Source organism: Echinops telfairi, unplaced genomic scaffold, assembly GCF_000313985.2.
Source record: "Echinops telfairi isolate 266 unplaced genomic scaffold, ASM31398v2 ScPeMD7_18;HRSCAF=68, whole genome shotgun sequence".
NCBI classification, from domain to species: domain Eukaryota; kingdom Metazoa; phylum Chordata; class Mammalia; order Afrosoricida; family Tenrecidae; genus Echinops; species Echinops telfairi.
In genome coordinates this window covers 48,940,556-48,958,419 of record NW_022103915.1, presented here as the reverse complement: position 1 = coordinate 48,958,419, position 17,864 = coordinate 48,940,556, and the positions used below count along the sequence as shown (strand labels likewise).

The following is a 17,864-nucleotide window of genomic DNA, read 5'->3' as shown; positions in this document are numbered from 1 at the left end:
CACGGTCACCCCCGACGGGGCCCCCAGAGCGACTGCAACAAAAGGAGCCGGGCTACGCTCGGGCGAGAGCCCCCCTCACTCCCTCCCCAATAATGCAAGAACTGCGCTCCCCAGCCCGGCGGAGGCAGCGACGGCGAGCGGGCCCGTGGCGGCCCGCAATGGACTGGCCGAGGGCACCGGGCAGGAGGAGGAGGAAGACGAGCAGGTGCAGCTGCTGTCTTCGTCCCTGACTGCTGGCTGCAGTTTAAGAAGCCCCTCGGGCGGGGAGGTTGAGCCTGGGGAGGATCGGACGATACGATATGTCCGATACGAATCCGAGCTACAAATGCCCGATATCATGAGACTGATCACCAAAGATCTGTCCGAACCCTACTCCATTTATACTTATAGATATTTTATCCACAACTGGCCACAGCTGTGCTTCTTGGTAAGTGGATGGAATGAAAAGGGTGAACCCAGCAGAGATCCAGGCGGAGCAGGGCAGGGAGTGTGAGGGCGGAGAGTGTGGCCGCGGATGTATCCAGCTTTGCATAGTACCTTACACGATATAAAGTACCAGTGTACACTCCTAGTTATTTAATGAAACTTTCGAAGGTAAGACATTGTGATCTGGGTTAACCTGATACTCATGTCAATGCAGCAAGCCTGTATGATGCATATTTCGCTGGGGTGCTTGTGTCCTGTTTCCATTACCTTATTATCGTGTTAGGCCGTCTTTAATCACCCTTCCTCAGCCTTAAAGCACTTGGCAGTCATTTAATTTGAAGTTGGTTTTGTTCGGATATGGGCCTTATTAATCTCACAATTACAGCCGTAATCGGGGAGGAGTATATGCGCAAACATGTTCAGGTGAACATGATTGTCAGTGAACTTGCTGTGGCCACATTGGAGAATTAAGTCTTACAAGCATGTAGAGTAATTACAGAGAGCGTTTCCTCTTAACTTCAACAGGACAATTAAACAGTTGTAGCCAGCTTGTTTGTTGGCGCTGCTTTGCAAAAGGAGCTCCTAACACTTGCTGAAAGAATCCTGAAACTTGAACAGAATACTCCTGGAATGTAAAAACTTAGTGTGAAGCTGCTTTATTCTTTTTTTTTTTTTAATGGAACTGGTCATGGATACACCTAGGTGTTTGTAATATTTGTGTGGGGGTATTATGAGGGCGTTCAACTAGTTCCTCCCAGTCGGACACCCTTCTGAGTATTTGCGTTACCACCTCATACATAGAGTCAGAAGCTATAGTTTTAATGAGAGCCTTAGGTAATTCATCGGTGTAACAAAGCCTGGGGAATCTTGTTAAAATGTAGACTGGGTATAATTGATACAAGTTTTTACTTAAAAATGATTTAGCTACTGAACAAGCTGAATAATTTATTATTTTAAGAAATACAGTGGTATTTTAAAATTTTAGGATGAAAGAAATACTGCCATTAATTTCCACCCAGTTATATTAGCCCATTTCAGTTCATTGAACCCTTTCATTTAAATATTGACTGTGGATACTTGCTTTGTATCATGAACTCACAATTATATTGTTTCCATTGAATGTAAAATTCAATGAAAGAGAAGGTGATACACTTTTTAAGGATGTTTTTTAAGGGAATGGAAAAACTGCAAGACATTTTGACAGTACTTCAACAAACTTGTTTTGAGTTTGGTAATCTGCAAGCATTACTGGTATAGATAATGGCAGTTCTGTGGAGGTTTTCTGTATTCACTTGGATAAAGTTCAAGGTACAGTGTTTCTTTAAATGACAGGAACTATTTTATATTCTACAAAGCCACTCTTTCAGGATTGTAAGCATTGTTCTCAAACACATTCTAAGACATATATGTATCAGTGAATGTGGGAAAATGCTTTTAGAGCTCGAGTATGAGACACTGGACTTCTACTGTTATGTTAACAGTTACAGTTCAGGAAACCAATTTCTGGGGGTGGGGCTCGCCATGCATCGACATTGACTCCATGGCAGTGAGTTTGAGTTTTATTATAAATGTCAAGGAGCCCTGGTGGCATACTGGTTATGCCTTGGCCTGCTAACCTCAAGGTCAGCAGTTCACCACCAGTTGCTCTGAGGGAGAACGGCTTTCTACTCCCATTCAGTTCTGGGAAACTCACTGGGCACGTCTACCCGGTCCTTGGGGTCGCTGTGAGTTGGCATCTATTAGGTCGATGGCAGTGAGTTTGGTTTTGGTTTATTATTAAAGTCATATTAAATGTCACTGTGATTGCTAAAAATTTTAGATAAATTGTAACCCACAAAGACAAACATTTCCGATTGAAATAGTATTACAAGGAGGCTTCAAGAAGTTTGTGGAAAAATTGAATTAAAGAAAATGGGATTTTTCCATGAGCGTTTTGAATTCCATTCATATATGTCTACCAACTCTAAGAAAAATATATAAGATAATTGGTAGGCTTTTGAGTTCTGGTACTAACCTAGACTTTACATTGATAAATTTAGGAAACTTCAGTCTTGAGTTTACACAGACCTTTCCCAGTTTGCCAAATAATTTGGACTTTAACCCTTAATAGACAGAGTTGGTTGAATATATACATTTAAATTTAAATATCTTGTAGAAATGGAGACATGTAGAAGTAGTTAAAAGATTTGTTGGTGCAAGTATGTATCTGGGAGGTATTGAGCAATAAAACAATAAACTTAGAACCGAGGTCTTCATGTTGGAATATTATTAAATATGAACTTCCCATAACTTTAAAAAATTGTAAATTGTGTTTTTATATACAATTATATAATTTTAGAAGTGAATGAGATATAATTAACTCAACTTCATTTTTTAAATAAATTAAGCATCAGAGTAACATAACATGTTTAAATCTTTAAGTACTAATTGGCATTATGCTACCTGAAAAACGACATACTCATGACTCATTCAGCCCTTGGGTCACCACGGGCAGTTGTCCTTAGAACCATCAATCTTTTTTTTTTCCTTCTGTGCCATAATTTTTTTATTTTATAGATTTTTAAGAGATTAGAAACTGCAAAATGTTCTTGGTTTCCGTGGGTAATTCGTAGTGAATGGTGTTCCCCTTATAAAAATTACCAATCCTTGACTAATCCTTGACTATTCTGAGTCGCAAAAATGATGGTTCTCTGATTATTCCTAATAAGTGTAACCTGTGAAAGTAGAGTGGTGCACAAATGGGAGACACTGTCGGTTTTTGGCATTCGTGGCATTGGCAGTTTTGTGGTGCCTTTTTGAAGTCCTTAGCCTTACAGCTATTGAATATACTACTTCCTCTTATTCCAAATTTAACTTTCCAGATTCCATCTGTTTCCTACCTCAACTTTTGGATTTCAGGAGTCTCTATCTCATGGTTTTATATATTTTTGGCTCAACAGAGTCAAGTCTTGATCTTGCCAGGGATTTTTCAGTAAAGCATTTGGCCGTGCCCCAAAAGTTGGCAGTTCGAACCCAGCAGCTCCTCAGCAGAAGAAAGATGGCAGTCTCTCCTTTAAAGATACAGCCTTGAAAACCCAGTGAGACAGTTTGTCTCTTGTCTACAGAGTTCTCCTACATGAGTAGGAACTGACTCCATGAGAGTGGGTTTATTTTGTTTTTTTGGACTTGGGGTGTGGGTGTGGGTGTGAATGCATTTAGTATCATGAATTCCAAATGTATAAAAAAGATTTTATTTGGACAAATTGACAAGCAATGTAGGTATCACTGTGTATTCAGCAATTTATTAGGAAGAAGTGTAAAATTGGCATGCCACACTATGGTGTCATATAATGGACTTTATTTTTAAATCATGATGTATGTTAACTTGTTTTTCCTGCAGGTTCTTGAGGGCTCGGGGGCGGTGAACTGTTAGGTTTTCTTATTACTTGGTTGAGCAAAGATTGGTTTGAAATTCCTGTCCATTTTGAAAGTCTTGTCAGGTTGTGTATATATATGTGCAAACATATGCTTAGTCTTTTTAATTTCCCCCCTCCTTTTTTAGGTGGTCTATTAACTGTAAAGTGTAACTGTCCAACAGTTTTGTAGCATAGACTTACACAGATTTACACTTAGCATGAATGAGGCTTTTGAGTCCAGGTCTCAAGATGTTCTGGCCCATTTAAATGTACCCTTTGGTCTGTGATAATTTTAAGGAACCAGATTGATTTGAGCGGGACAGGAGGAGGAAAAATTTCAAAAGCCTATTGATCCAAAATAGTTTGGGAATGTACAATAAAACAAAAACCGAGTTGTTGAGTTTAATATTCCTTCTAAAGGATTTTTTTGACCTTGCTACAAAGTTTCTCCACAGCTTAAAAAGGAAAAGAAAAAAAGGTCAACAGTTTTGAGTTACAATATGCATTACGTATAATTGGACTTATGAATTTAATTTTTAAAATCCATTCATATTTCTGTTACTGAAATTGTTTCTTCTGGAAAATTAATCATATTAGTAGATATTTTGAGGTTTTCTTATTTTTAATGAGGGCATTTTATAGCAAACAAGTATTCCATGCAGACAGTTTGAGATGCCGCCCTACTTTTATTTACCAGAATACAGGCTCGCTAAATTTTTTTTACCAGTGATAGAAATTGTTCAGTGGTAACAGTGGAAATCTTGATGGTAAATAGAGTATGATGATCAGCATTTATTTAATACGTAACTTTAAACATTCTGAGAAAAGTAGGAACCTTTTGCTATATCTCATTTTGAGCTATAGGTTTTTGTTTTTAATGACCCACATTGTCATGAGAACATCATGAAGTCTTTGTAAAAACTTCAGTAACAAAAACCCCTTAGGTAAGATTTTTGCAGTAACGTGTAAACATCTCTTTTGTAAAATTTGTGGATTTCATTTCCTGATCAAAATCTAATTTCACCATTCATGTATGAGTTTTATGTTTTGTATCTGTCTTTCACTGACACTTTATTATAACTAAGTTTAAACTTAAATACTCAGCTTGTAAGCAAATCTTAATATTTTATCGGAACCTAATGAGTAGGGTTTCTCTTAAAATATACTTACATATCTTCTCAAAACGTAAAACACATGGGTGTTTATTGCAAATAATTGCAATTCTAAGAACCTTATGTTGGTATGAATGTTTATCTTGTGAAAATCTTTTTTCTCTAGGCTTTCATAAATAACAAAAGGATTTTGAGAGATTTTAAAAATAGAACATAAAAAAGAGTCTTGAAATTCAGATTTCCTTGATCGTGTCCTTCATGGAGTTCCCATTCCCTACTTCTTCCTCACAAATGCTGAGCATGGTTGGTTGCTGTTTTCACTGAGCAGTTCTACAGTACCTGATGGCAATGCGTTCTTCATAACTATTTGTTTGTTTTTAAGGCAATGGTAGGGGAGGAGTGTGTAGGTGCCATCGTTTGCAAGTTGGATATGCACAAAAAGATGTTCCGCAGAGGTTATATAGCCATGTTAGCTGTGGATTCCAAATACAGGAGAAATGGCATTGGTAAGAAAACAGTGTTTTTGTGTTGTGTGTGTTTTTGTTTTTATTTTTACAAAAAAGAAAAATAGAGCATGAAGTTAAGACAAGAAATAGATTTTATTTTTTTATATTTCAATATAGTATTTTCCAAAAGTTCTTAAAAAATGAATCATTTTCTCTTTTAATGCTTTCATTTCCTCAACTGATTATCTTTCTAACAAGTAACAGGTGAACAGTCTTGACTTAGAAATATTTTTTGATCACATTTGAAATCTCTGCCAACTGTGTAACCTGGGAAGCATAATTAATGCCACTGAATTGTACAAATGAAAAGGTTGAAGTGGCAAATGTTTTGTTGCATCTATTTTACTCTGGTTACAGATGCAAGACTGCAGGAAGTACAAGGGGACTTCAGAAAAGTTCATAGGAAAATTCCATTATACTTTATTTTCATTTGTCCACAAACTTTTTGAAGCCCTCTTGTACAGATGCCTTTATAGCATATGTAGGGCGCTGTATCCAGCCTTCAAAACAGCTGTCTAATTTTGGAATATGTGGGTCTCAGTCCAGGCAAAATTATGGGCACCTTTTTATCATTACTCAGTATAGTCATCAAACATTTTGTGAGAGAGACTCAAAAAAGTTTGTGGAAAAGAGAATTAAAAGAGAATGGAATTTCCCCACAAACTTTTGAGGTCTCCTTATATTAACCGACTGTCCGGGGAGCACTCAGAAGAAGATTGCTTCTTTCCCCGAGGCTTCTGCCTTGGAGCTGCCTTCCCTGACAGTTAATCTTATGCTCATGGTTGGTGATGGTCAGTAAAACCATTTGGGTGATGTAGGCCACTCCTGACAATCTTGTTGGTCCTGTCAGTCAGTGGTAGGGATAAGGCTTCCCCAGTTGTCTGCCTAGCTAAGAACCACTGTCCCCATGCTTGGGACCTGCTGGCTCTTTGTCCAAATGGAGGGTCAGGTACTGAGGCACTTAATCTGAGCATGTCAAATTCTGGAATATAAATCTTTACAAGAGAGTATTTGATGTCGCAGTATTATCAGTGTTATTGTCCAACTTAATGTTTTACACACAGTCTTAGGTCGTAAAGAATCATTGTGAATGAAGGTTCATTTAATATTGAGTGAAACCAATTTTCCTTACAGTGTTAACATTCAACAATAAGTAGTAGTGCTTTAAGGAAAGTTGGTTAAGCCTATAACATTATATTAAATTATTTTTTAAGTTGGGCTTGCTACATAGACGAAGGTTGTGTCTGATGTATTAAAAAAGGGTTGATAAGGACTCATGGAAAATGATAAATGATTGTTTGGCTAGTTCAGAATGCAACAGCCAGCTAGAGGTTTGCATCTTGGCCCTTAGACTGCAATTGTGTGTGCTTGAAGTTTAGAATTTTGGATATTTGTTATAAAAATTAGTATTTCTATCTTCTTTTAAAATCAGATTTAGCAGGGGTTTTTTTTGGAATGTACCAAGGTTGAAGAGTCTTCACACAATTTTTGTGCACAAATGGAATGAAAGAAATAACTTTTCCTGGCATGTTTGGAAGCTCTCTCATATCAGACCCTAAACTAGGCTACATTTCGCTAGACATTTGAAAACGCAAAGCTTCATTGTGTCTGAAGACTCTCAGTGGCTTAGCCATACTCTGGGACCCAGGGTATTTCTGGTGAGGCTGTCATGCTCTGGGTCCAGGGTTTTGGAAGATTTTTGATAAAACCAGGCTCAGTGGGTGGTGATGCTTGTGGGTGGCGGGGTGGGGCCTATAATATGTTCTGATTAGCCCAAGGAGTTCCTGAGCTCTCTGCAGGCCATATCTTCCCTTTTTCTTTCTTCCTTTTCTCCTCCCTTCCCTAGCACAGCACAAGCACCTGCCTAGGGCAAACAGTTATAGCTGAGATAAAGGAGCATATAAGAAGATGAATCTTTCATGAAGATACTTGCATGGCTATGTGTAGGCCCTATTGACTTCCCTTGGCTTAACTCTTTCCCCTCTTAATATGAAATAATCTATGTGCCTGCATTCAAGATATACTTCAACATTTGGCATTGCTGTGCTTACTGTGAATATAATAATTTAAGTATCTTTAACAAACAAATTACATTTTCCTTTATTAATACTCAGATCTGTATTCTAGGTACTAACTTGGTTAAGAAAGCTATATATGCCATGGTTGAAGGAGACTGTGATGAGGTAAGTCTTTCCAAATGACTAAGGCCTATTGTCCTAGACAGTACTTACTGGCTGGCTAGTCTCTCTTAAGTAACACATTTTTTTTATAAACCGTAGGGAAACTGCCAGCCCCTGTAAAAAAACCCATAAGCATTAGGTTATATGGCTGGGGGCAGAACAGAGCTCTTTAAAGTGTAGACTTATCTGTAGGTGAGCCGGAGTGCATCTTTGCCCTTCAGTTAGTGTGTAAACCCTGAAGGCGGGCATAGTGTCTTTATCCTGTAGTGCTGTGCTTATATATGTGAGGTGCTCAGTAAATGTTGGTGATGGTTGAGAATGTTCACATTTACTAGTGTATAATGTCGAGAGGAACAGCTGTACATTAGAGTACCAGATGCCTTTCATATAGCAATGATGGTCAGTGAGAACAAGGAAACTCATCTTGTATTAGTAATTGTATCAGCAACACAAGCAATGGAATAGGAATGTCATGGGCAAGAATGTTCTGTTCCTATGGTTAAGCCTTTTCTGAGTTCTAGTGAGCTAACCTATGTGTTAGTCTGTGTGCTTCACTTTATTTAATTAATTAGCTCTTTAAATTGTTTTGTTTTTTTCTTTGAAAATTCTTAGAAATGAAAGGAGATTTTGATTATTTTTTACTCTCAAGGTTCAGTCCTAAAGTATTGATAGGTTTTGGTGGGGGAGAAATGCACTTTTCAGGGTGGCCCTAAAAGCTAATGTGGATTCTTTTTAAAAATAAGTTTGAAATTAAGTCTTATTTAATCTGAGGCTGAAATGAGCATAGCCCTATAAGCTTTTTTCCTGTTGTTTGGTTTTTAAATGGATCCTTTTTGTGGTTTGAATAGCTCTGTTTCTGGATTAGAGACCTTATCCTTCTTGGGTGTTGGGGCGAGGAGATTAGCTGTGTCCCACATTGTTCAGGTAAAGAATTTGCTACATGCAATTTTGCTACAAGCTCTTTACAGAGCTTTTATCTCCCCTTCCATTACATTATAAACCATACACACAACACACCTTTCTGTCTCCTTTTCCTTTTTATTTATTTATTTGTTAATCATTTTATTGGGGGCTCATACAACCCTTATCACAATCCATACATACATCAAGTGTATAAAGCACATTTGTACATTCATTATCCTCATCATTCTCAAAACCGTTTCCTTTTTAATGTTTGGAAGTTGCCTTGTTTCTTGCTCCCACTTTTATTTATCACACACAGGCACACACTTTCTTATATACCACGTCATTCCATTTGCTTTGGTGTCTGCTTGTTTCACTCCTGTCTGACTGCTTCTTCACTGATGTGCTTGCTAGATAGGAACTTCTCCTCTTTCCTCGTCCTGCTTGTATTGTACCCTAGTGAGTGCTGTCCCTTATTAAAATTCTTCTCCGTCTGTAAGATCCAACTCAGATGCCAGCAACTCTTTACTTTGCCCTGGATCTTCTGCACAGAACCGTACCTTTTCTGACTTCTTTTTTGATTGCTCAATGTGCTTTAATGTATTTGTTCATTGTCTGTGCTTTAGCCACTAAGCCAGGGTCCAGTGGGGTGGAGACCCCTTTTCTAGTTAGCTCTATTCTTAGTACTTAGCGTGACTTTTGTGATAGGCAGCTCATGTTGGATCATTAGTTAGTTGTTTTGTTTTTAAAATTACTTTTTGGGGGCCTCATAACATTCCATACATCAATTCTTTCAAGCATATTTGTACATTTGTTGGCATCATTTTCTGAACATTTCTATTTGAGCCCTTGGTGTCTGCTCTTCCTTTTTCCCCTCCCTCCCACACTCGTGGAGAATCATTAGTTTTTTTAGCATCTTATGTGTACCTCGTTTTTTAAAACCACTTTTGAATTTTGACATGTAAAATGAATTAATAACTTGTCTGTCTCTCTTGATGCCTTTTAAGCATTTTAGGGAGAGGGATTTGTTATTTATTTTTATACATCGTAAACAAGATAAAAATAAATGTATTTGCATTATTAACCAAGTTGTTAAAAAACTTGAGAGCCCTCTGGGATAGTAGGGCATGGTGACCTTTGGGTAGAAACAAAGTTATATGTGAAAATGTATTCTATATAATTAATTGCTATGAGGAAAACGTTGAAATTCAAATTTCCCAAAAATTCAGTGACAAATTATGACATAAACTTGCCCTTTAAGTAAGGCCAGTCTTCCTTTGTTTTAAAGGGTCAATAAATTTTGACAAGTCATTAAAAAAATCTATCAAGACATTTGAGAGAGGCTTTACATATATTTTCTACTACTTAGATTGTGCTCTATGTTTTTTTCAAAATCCTTACAAGAATACCCCTTAACAAAGAGACTTGGAAATCTCTATGGAGCCTTCCTGTGCATACATATGCAGTCAATCTTGATTTCGTCTGGCAGAGGTCATTTGTGACTTGAGTCAGGCAGATGTTGCTTTTGATTGCCACTTGTCATTTGAGGCTAAGTTCAGAGTCAGTAATCATACATTTGAAATGAAGACCATTTTCTTTATCCCCCTCCTAAATTACAAGGCTATGCTGCCCGGGTCTACAAGATGTTTTCCTTTTTGCCTTATTGTGATTTTCTGAATAAATATTAGAATTGGACATAACAAATTAATGTAGTTAAAATTTTTTTTCACTTTTTATATATTTGGAACTGATTAAAAAGTTATGCCACGAACAAAGAATTAAAGAAATGGGATATATTGCTTCACAAGTAAGAAATGCACTATCCGTATGCTGATCTGGCTAGAAATTGATCACACACCTATATCATCGGGCTGCCAGATGTGTGGAAGTTAGAACTAGTAGCTCAGGTTTGTGTTCCACGTTAAGACAGTAAGGTGGATACATAAACAGCATAAACGCGTTTTCCGAATTGCAGTTTCTGAAGTGGACTCTGTCCACCTGATGAACGAGCCTGAGTGGCGGCCAGTGAGGTACTGCTTTTGAGATAAATGAGAATATGCCAAGTGATTGAGCAGGATGATGAGCAGTGTGTTTTGTTTTTTAACTTGTAGATGCCCTTAAAATGGTCTCTGAAAATTCAAATTAAAAAATTATCTCTAATTTTGATTACCTTGGTATTAGTACACATAGACAGCTATCATATGGGTAAGAATACAGTTAATGGGAATTAAGTGTGTAGAATGTGACTATAAAACATTTTTAGTTGAAAGACATGTTATATATTACAGTTTTATTCATATAATGGCAACTGCCCGCTCCCCACATGTATTTTGTAAGTGCACCCACCACTATTTGTTTTTTTCTCTCAACATGTTGAAAAAATTGGCATAGCAAGAGGGTGGTGTGATTGGTAAACAGATGTAAAAGGTGGACACATGATAGTTCCATAACAATGGGATAGTCTTTTGACTGCTATTTATGTTAAAATACTTTCCAATTGGAAAACCATAGTAAACAATACTTGTCTTTTTAGGACACTCATTTTGGTGCTTTTTTCTTAATTCTTAGTTTTAATATATAAATTCTGTCTTATAAATTGTGGCCTGTTATATACAGACTATTTATAATTGGCTATTCTCTACAACAGAATTTGCTTGAGCTAATACTAATTTCTAGCAATGTAAAAATTCTGCAAAAGGTAGTTTGGTAAATTCTAGACAGTTAATACTAATGCCTACTGTATTTTATACAATAGTGACTAAACTGGATTATTTGGAACCAAGTTATTTGGGGTTAAAGATATATAAGGGTAAAGTGATCAAATATATCCCCCCTCCCCCATGTACAGCAATAACTTTTTCTAGCTTTGTGTGTTTATTGACGAGGTTTAACATTTTTGTTTCATTGGAAACATTTTGGCTGTGAGATAACAGCTGCTATGTGAACAGAATGAAAAGTGAAGTTAAGCTATAGGAATTTGGGACTTCTGAGTCATTTGAGGGTTTGGAAAACTAGGTCCTCGGTTCTTCTGTTACTTCTGTGACTGTGAACAAGTCATTTACCATTTTGACTTTGTGTTAGCCTGGGTTGCCTGGACTACAGATTCTTAGACACTCTTATGTGTAAGAGAACTTTATATCAAAGAGCAATTGTACATTAAGAAAACATCCCAGCCCTGTCCAGATCAAGTCCACAAGTCCGATATTAGCCCATCTGTCCAATACTAATCCATAAACTCCTCTTCAGACTCATGCAAACCAGAAAGACTTGTGGATCCAGTGGCGGTGGAAACACCTCACACTGGCATTGGTCTCCGCATGGCCCCTCCAGCTCCAGGGCTCTAGGGTAGCTCTATGTGTCTTGTCAGCAGGAAGACAGAGCAGAGTCTGTATCTGGCCTCCAGTGAGCTATTTATCTCTGTGGTGCCTCCAAAGCGAGGTCATCAAGCTGAGACCTGATTGACAGGCTAGACTCCACCCCTTTGTAAGTTGACACCAGAATATGTAACTACCACGGTCATCTATCTCTTTATGTGGTGTAATGATAATTCTACTACTATGAAGTTAATCGGTTTGCAAATTCTGCCAGGGGCCAGTTCTGGTACCCACTGCTTGGTTCTAGCAGTGCCCAAATCAGACCTCCTAGTGCTGCCAGCTCCAATCTTAAAGCATATTTTCCAAGCTGTAATGATTTACACTTGTTTGCTTGTTTTTACTATAGCCCATTTTATTTGTTAAATCAAAGTTAGGACTAAAATGATTTACTTGTCCTTTGGTTTCCTATATATTCTCATGAAATAGACAAATAAGTAAATAAATAAAATTGCTTTATAGTGAGGTTTTAGTATAAACCCAGCTTTTCTCTCAATAGTTTATAAGAATTTAAGTGAATATAGGCTGTGGGTTTGGTTTAAATGTTAAAAAGGGGTCATCTTTATTCCCTTGGGCTTCTTTGTTATGTCAAGAAATTCACAATCTCTTTGTTTAGAAAATGTTAGTGTGCCAAGAGTCTTTACATTTAACCAAGCTTAACTCTGTATAATATTTTTCTATGTAATTGGATTTTATTTCATTACTCGGTTAGAATATAAACAAATATGAATATAGCCCTTAACGATACCTCTAATGCTTATTTATGTAGTCACAGTTAGCCTCAGAAGTTTCTTGGTTAAAAAGAAAAAAATTCTTGGAAGTGAAAATGACTGCTAATCAAAAGGTTGGAAATTTGAGTCTATCCAGAGGTACCTCAGAAGAAGGCGTGGCAATCTACATTTTAAAGACAGCATTCATTGAAAACCCTATGAACACTGGCACACCGGGGATTGCCATGAATCAGAATTGACTCAATAGTTTCTTCTTTAGCCTCAGATATGTATTGACGATCTTAGATTGCTAACTGTTGATGAAGATGGACTTGGATCCGTTTTACTGTTGGCTAGCTGTTTTCTCATTTGCTCCTTGCTTTATTCTGGCAAACAGAAGGTGCAGGAGGGTGGTTACTGCTAAACTCCAGCTCAGAGAGGCTCTGGACTATTGGTGGCTTTGGGCTTCCTTCATCTGAGAAATGGAAAACACAGCCTTTGAGTCAATTCCAGCTCACAACAAAGGGGATATCTATTTCATAGGGTTATTGTGAAAAGAAGAATGCTTGTGAAATGCGTTACGTGACACATAGTAAGTCTTCAATAAATATTACCTGTTGTGTTTGAAAATGGTCTCATTTTTCTGTGAAATCAACTCAAGTTTTCAGTTGTTAGAGCTCCAGTGCTTCCATATTAAATGCTTTGAATTAACATTTTTGTTGCCATCATCTGTGCTAGCTAATAAAAATCGCAGGAATTATCAAAGTTCTTCCTAGAAACATTTCCCACAGTTTATAATAGATCAGGATGATATTTTCTCTGCTCTACAGTCAAACTTTGCCAAACCTGGGTCCACACTCTTGAGTTCTCCAGTTTCAAGCGCACCACAATTGCCTGGGGGGTTAGTTAAGTAGATTGCTGAGCTCCACCACAGAAGTTTTGCAAGTTTTTCAAGATCCTTAGCCTAACTATGTACAATAAAATCTCTTGAGAGCTGCATGTGGCTAGGACTGCATTATTGTTTCCAAATCTTGAAAGTTTTCCTTCAAGGAATTCTGGCTGAATGTAATCTTAAAGGCTGCCTCCTCCCCAACCACCTTTTTAAGGTTCTGGAGTGCTTCTCTACACCCACCCCAAATTAGTGAATTAAGTGAGGGTTTACATAATCAGATCATTTTTTACATTCAACAGTTGCCCATTTTCTATTGCTCACCTCAAGGAAAATAGAGTGAAATCCGTGTGACAGTCAGAACTTAAAGGGACTGCCTTTTTTCCTGGGTCTTGCAAGTTTTTCATCTTCGGATACAGCTCACCACTTTTTTACTGCTTGTTTTAAGGGACACATCATAAGCCACTCTGAAATCTCCTATTTCCTTCATTACCTCGGTCAGCGGAACTCCTAACTGCTCTTTGGAGTCAGCATGGCAATACTTGCGTTAAGTGCTGACACTGTACACCAGGTTAAGCTGAAACGTGTGCTGTTGGGGGTCTGGTTCCTACATGCATGGTTAACATTTTAACATGTCTGTGATCAGTAGATGGATGTAGACATTCTCTGTCTCTTTGAACTCTTTGGGGGTGCCCCCCCCCCAAGTCCAATCAAAGCTTCCCAGAAGCTCTCAAGGCAGAGGCCAGCTCAGAAAGTAGAAAGCTGAGGCAACTGTTACTTGAGATTCCCAAGTGGTAATCTTGATAGGCTTCCATGAAGGACACAGGGTGATCACAAGAGCTTATCATGAAGAAATCCAAAGCCATTGTCACCGAGTCCACCTCAAGTCGTAGTGATCCAAGATGAGGTTTCCACGGCTGCACATCTTTGTGGGACTTCTCACAGATTTCAGTGTACAAAGAATCAGAGTGTATTGAGAAACTCAAAGTTCTATGGTGGGACTCACAGTCTTCTGTCACAATGAAAATAAAAAAAGAGAAAATGGAAAAGTGTGTTGGTGAGGAAAAAAAGACCAGGGAAGTTGAGCTGAGGAGTTGTTTTTTTATCACACCTGTTCATTCCTCAAGGATAGCAAGGCTTCCCACAAGGATGTCATTGAAAATCTTGCCCATTTACCCTCCGGCCTTGACCTCAGTCTGCGTGTTACTTTTCGTTCCCCAAACTCGAAGAACCTTTCCAGGGTACATGGAGGATGCTGAAACTGTAGTATGGATCATGGTGTGAGTTAAAGAAGGTAGCACTGGTCGGAGAAGGGAGGAGAGATGGAAGTACCATCTTCGAAAGTATCTAAACCTAGATGGAGGATGTGTTGAGAAATAGTAGTTTCACAATTTGATATTTTTGTTTAATGAAAGTTTCTATTATTTTACGTCAATATTTTTGCCTTACCTTAGTAGCTGATAAAATGAATAGTGGACCATTCTCACTCAGCAGCTCTATAGGTTAGAACAGAACCCGCCCCCCCCCCACCCCCACCCCCCAGGGTCTTGAGACTGTAAATCTTTTAAGGAAGTAGACCGCCTCATTTTTCTCTTGGGTTTTGTGTCTGAACCCTTGATAAAAGGGAGATCCTGTTTGCTGAGAGAACTGTGGAAGAAGCGTAGATTGTGAGCTCAACTGTACATGTCGTTACATCTATTGCTTACATTCTTGTCTGATTTACAATTTTTATTTTTTTTAGTAGCTTGAAAACAGAACAAGGAAAGATTCATATGCTTTACTTGGGCCTTTAATTGTATTTTGACCACCCCCCACCCCCCAACACTGAAGGTTAGGGCAACAAACAACAGTAGCTTACTATGATAATTCTTATTGGGCGAAGTTGAAGATCAATTTTTAAAAATCTCATTGCCCCCCGTAACCACTAATGTATTTAGATCTCTCTGTCTTTCTGTCTTTTTATATACGTGAGGTCATACAGTATTTTCCTCTGGTGGTTGACTTATTTCACTCAGCATAATGTCAGCAACCTATTTTAACAAACCCTCCAGGTGGTTATGGTGCACACTTAAAACTGGAGACTTCTCGGTAGAGCAGCCTTTCAGTGAGGGCAGATAGTAAATATGTTACACTTCAGTGACTAGGTCTTTGTGGCAGTTACTCAGCCCTTACCTAGCATTGAGAAAGCAGCCTCAGAGCAGGTACGCAAGTGGGTGTGGCTGTGCTCCGGAAACTTGCCAGAAGCTTGCACAGAAGTGTGTAGACGTGTAGGTTCCAGACAAGTACTGCTCTTGCCATTAGGCTACCTGACTATATGATGGTGAAGGCATTGGGGCTCGGTCTCAGTTGTCATCAAATAAGGCAAAAACATCCTATGGTTTTTCTTTCTTAAATGGAAGGGTTGTGGCAACCCTGTGGTATCAAGCAAGCTTACTCCATGTCTTCGTTACATTTTGGTAATTCTCTGAATATTTCAAACGTTTTCATAATGCGATTGCACACTTAATAACTACAATAAAGTATAAATGTAACTTTTATATGCACTTGGAGACCAAATATATGAATAAGTGAGTGCCTTTATTATGGTCGTTGTTGAACTGCCATGGTCTGAAAGCAAACCCACAGTATCTCTTAGATGTGCCTGTACTGGGTTATTTGCTTGAGCCTCTTAAATGGACTCTTTGGTCCTATCTTATTGTCACTCTCTTTTCCACAAGGAAATCATCCTTGTTTCAATGTAAAATATATATTGTCATTGAAAAAAAATTACATATTGCAAAATCAGTAAAACAGAAAGTAAATCCCCCAGTGATCCTGCCATCTTCCCCCAGGGATCATTCCAGTGACAGTTTTGATAGCTAGGCTTCTCAGTCTTTTCTTTATAGCAGTAATACTTATTACGATCACGATGAATTTTAAAGGAGCACAGTAGGCGTTTCTTAAATATTTGATCTGATTGTTTACTTTGTAATTTTATTTGTTTGCTTATGAAATGGTAACTTGGTTTCAAATATGTAAAATTATAACTCGGTTTTCTCTCATTTCTTTGAAGGTTGTTTTGGAAACAGAAATAACAAATAAATCTGCTTTGAAACTTTATGAAAATCTTGGTTTTGTTCGAGATAAGAGGCTGTTCAGATACTATTTAAATGGAGTTGATGCACTGCGACTTAAACTGTGGCTGCGCTGAGAAACTCGTCACGGAACAACTGACCAGCCACACAGCACCGGCCTTTGCATGCAATGCAATTTGTACTGAATTGCTTTGCAGGTGGATGTTAGTGATTTCCATGCAGCTCTTACCTGTCAGTGTCTCATTGGGTGCCGCACAATATTTGTTGCACTTTGGCATGGCGCATTTGTTCTGAATTAAAAGAGATTGTTTTAAACGTCCAGAGTTCTTTTGGTACCAACAAGATGTGCCAGTTGGTAGCCAAGATTTGTTTATTCATTTGTAGAATCTGGCAATGTTATTTACACACAGTGATTATTTTTTTCACAGAACCAGTGATTTGTCCCAGAAAAAAAAAGGCCAATGTTAATTGTAAAAATCTCCAATGTACTAACATTTCACATGAAACCTGCCCTTGTTTGCTGTGGGGGCTGGGGAGAAGCTTCAGTTTTAGGTTTTATTTTTTTCAATATTAAAACTTCCATTCTTGAATATTGGTACCTCACGTGATTCGTGGATGAAAAAAAAATCAGATGGGGGTGTGTCTTAACAATAAGTACCGATAATTGCGTTTGCCAGTGCCTGTGTAGATACGAATATTCGTCCTTATCTCTAGTTTTTGAATGCATGCTGTCTTTTTCTTTCTTTTGAGGCCTTTTGTTTCTATTTAAATTCTAAATTTGATAATAAATTATTTCAGATATATATAATTTGGATACTTTTTTTCAGGTGAGGGACAGAAAGGGCCACTGTAGACGTTCTTCGCAGTGAGAAGTTGAAGTGGCTTGGTAATTCTTAGAGAAGTGGCTCAACCCGGATGAGAACAATTGATGGAGCCAGGGACTGCTGGGTTTTGGATGCACTTTTTGTTGTGGTTGAGAGGGATTTTGGGAAAAGAATAAAAAATTAATGTAAATTTGTATGACTTTACTGAATCAAAATTACTGCTAAGCTGCACAGAACAGCTTTTACAAAGCAGTTGGAACTTTTATTCCCCATTTGATTTGATTTGGAATCACTTTGCTTCGTTTTCTGGAAATGCTTCACTTTTGGTTTTTGGTCATAGAAATAAATTTCAAGGTGTCTTACATCCATTTTCAGCTGCTTTTCTTTTCACTTACACAAGCACATTTTGGGCCCTCTGTGGTCCCCACCCAGGGGGCAGGGGGAGGGACTGGGCGGAGAGAAAAATGGGAGAAA

General features: G+C 38.1%; 1 protein-coding gene across 1 annotated transcript; it reads left to right on the top strand.

Moving 5' to 3' along the window:
• Position 1: 1 nt before the first annotated feature.
• NAA30 (N-alpha-acetyltransferase 30, NatC catalytic subunit) lies at positions 2–17,758 on the top strand (the record flags this gene model as incomplete). Its single annotated transcript, XM_004698610.2, has 4 exons — positions 2–427; positions 5,316–5,439; positions 7,567–7,622; positions 16,545–17,758. Coding segments are annotated over 4 exons (744 nt in total), but the record flags the coding sequence as incomplete, so codon positions are not given.
• Positions 17,759–17,864: the final 106 nt, after the last annotated feature.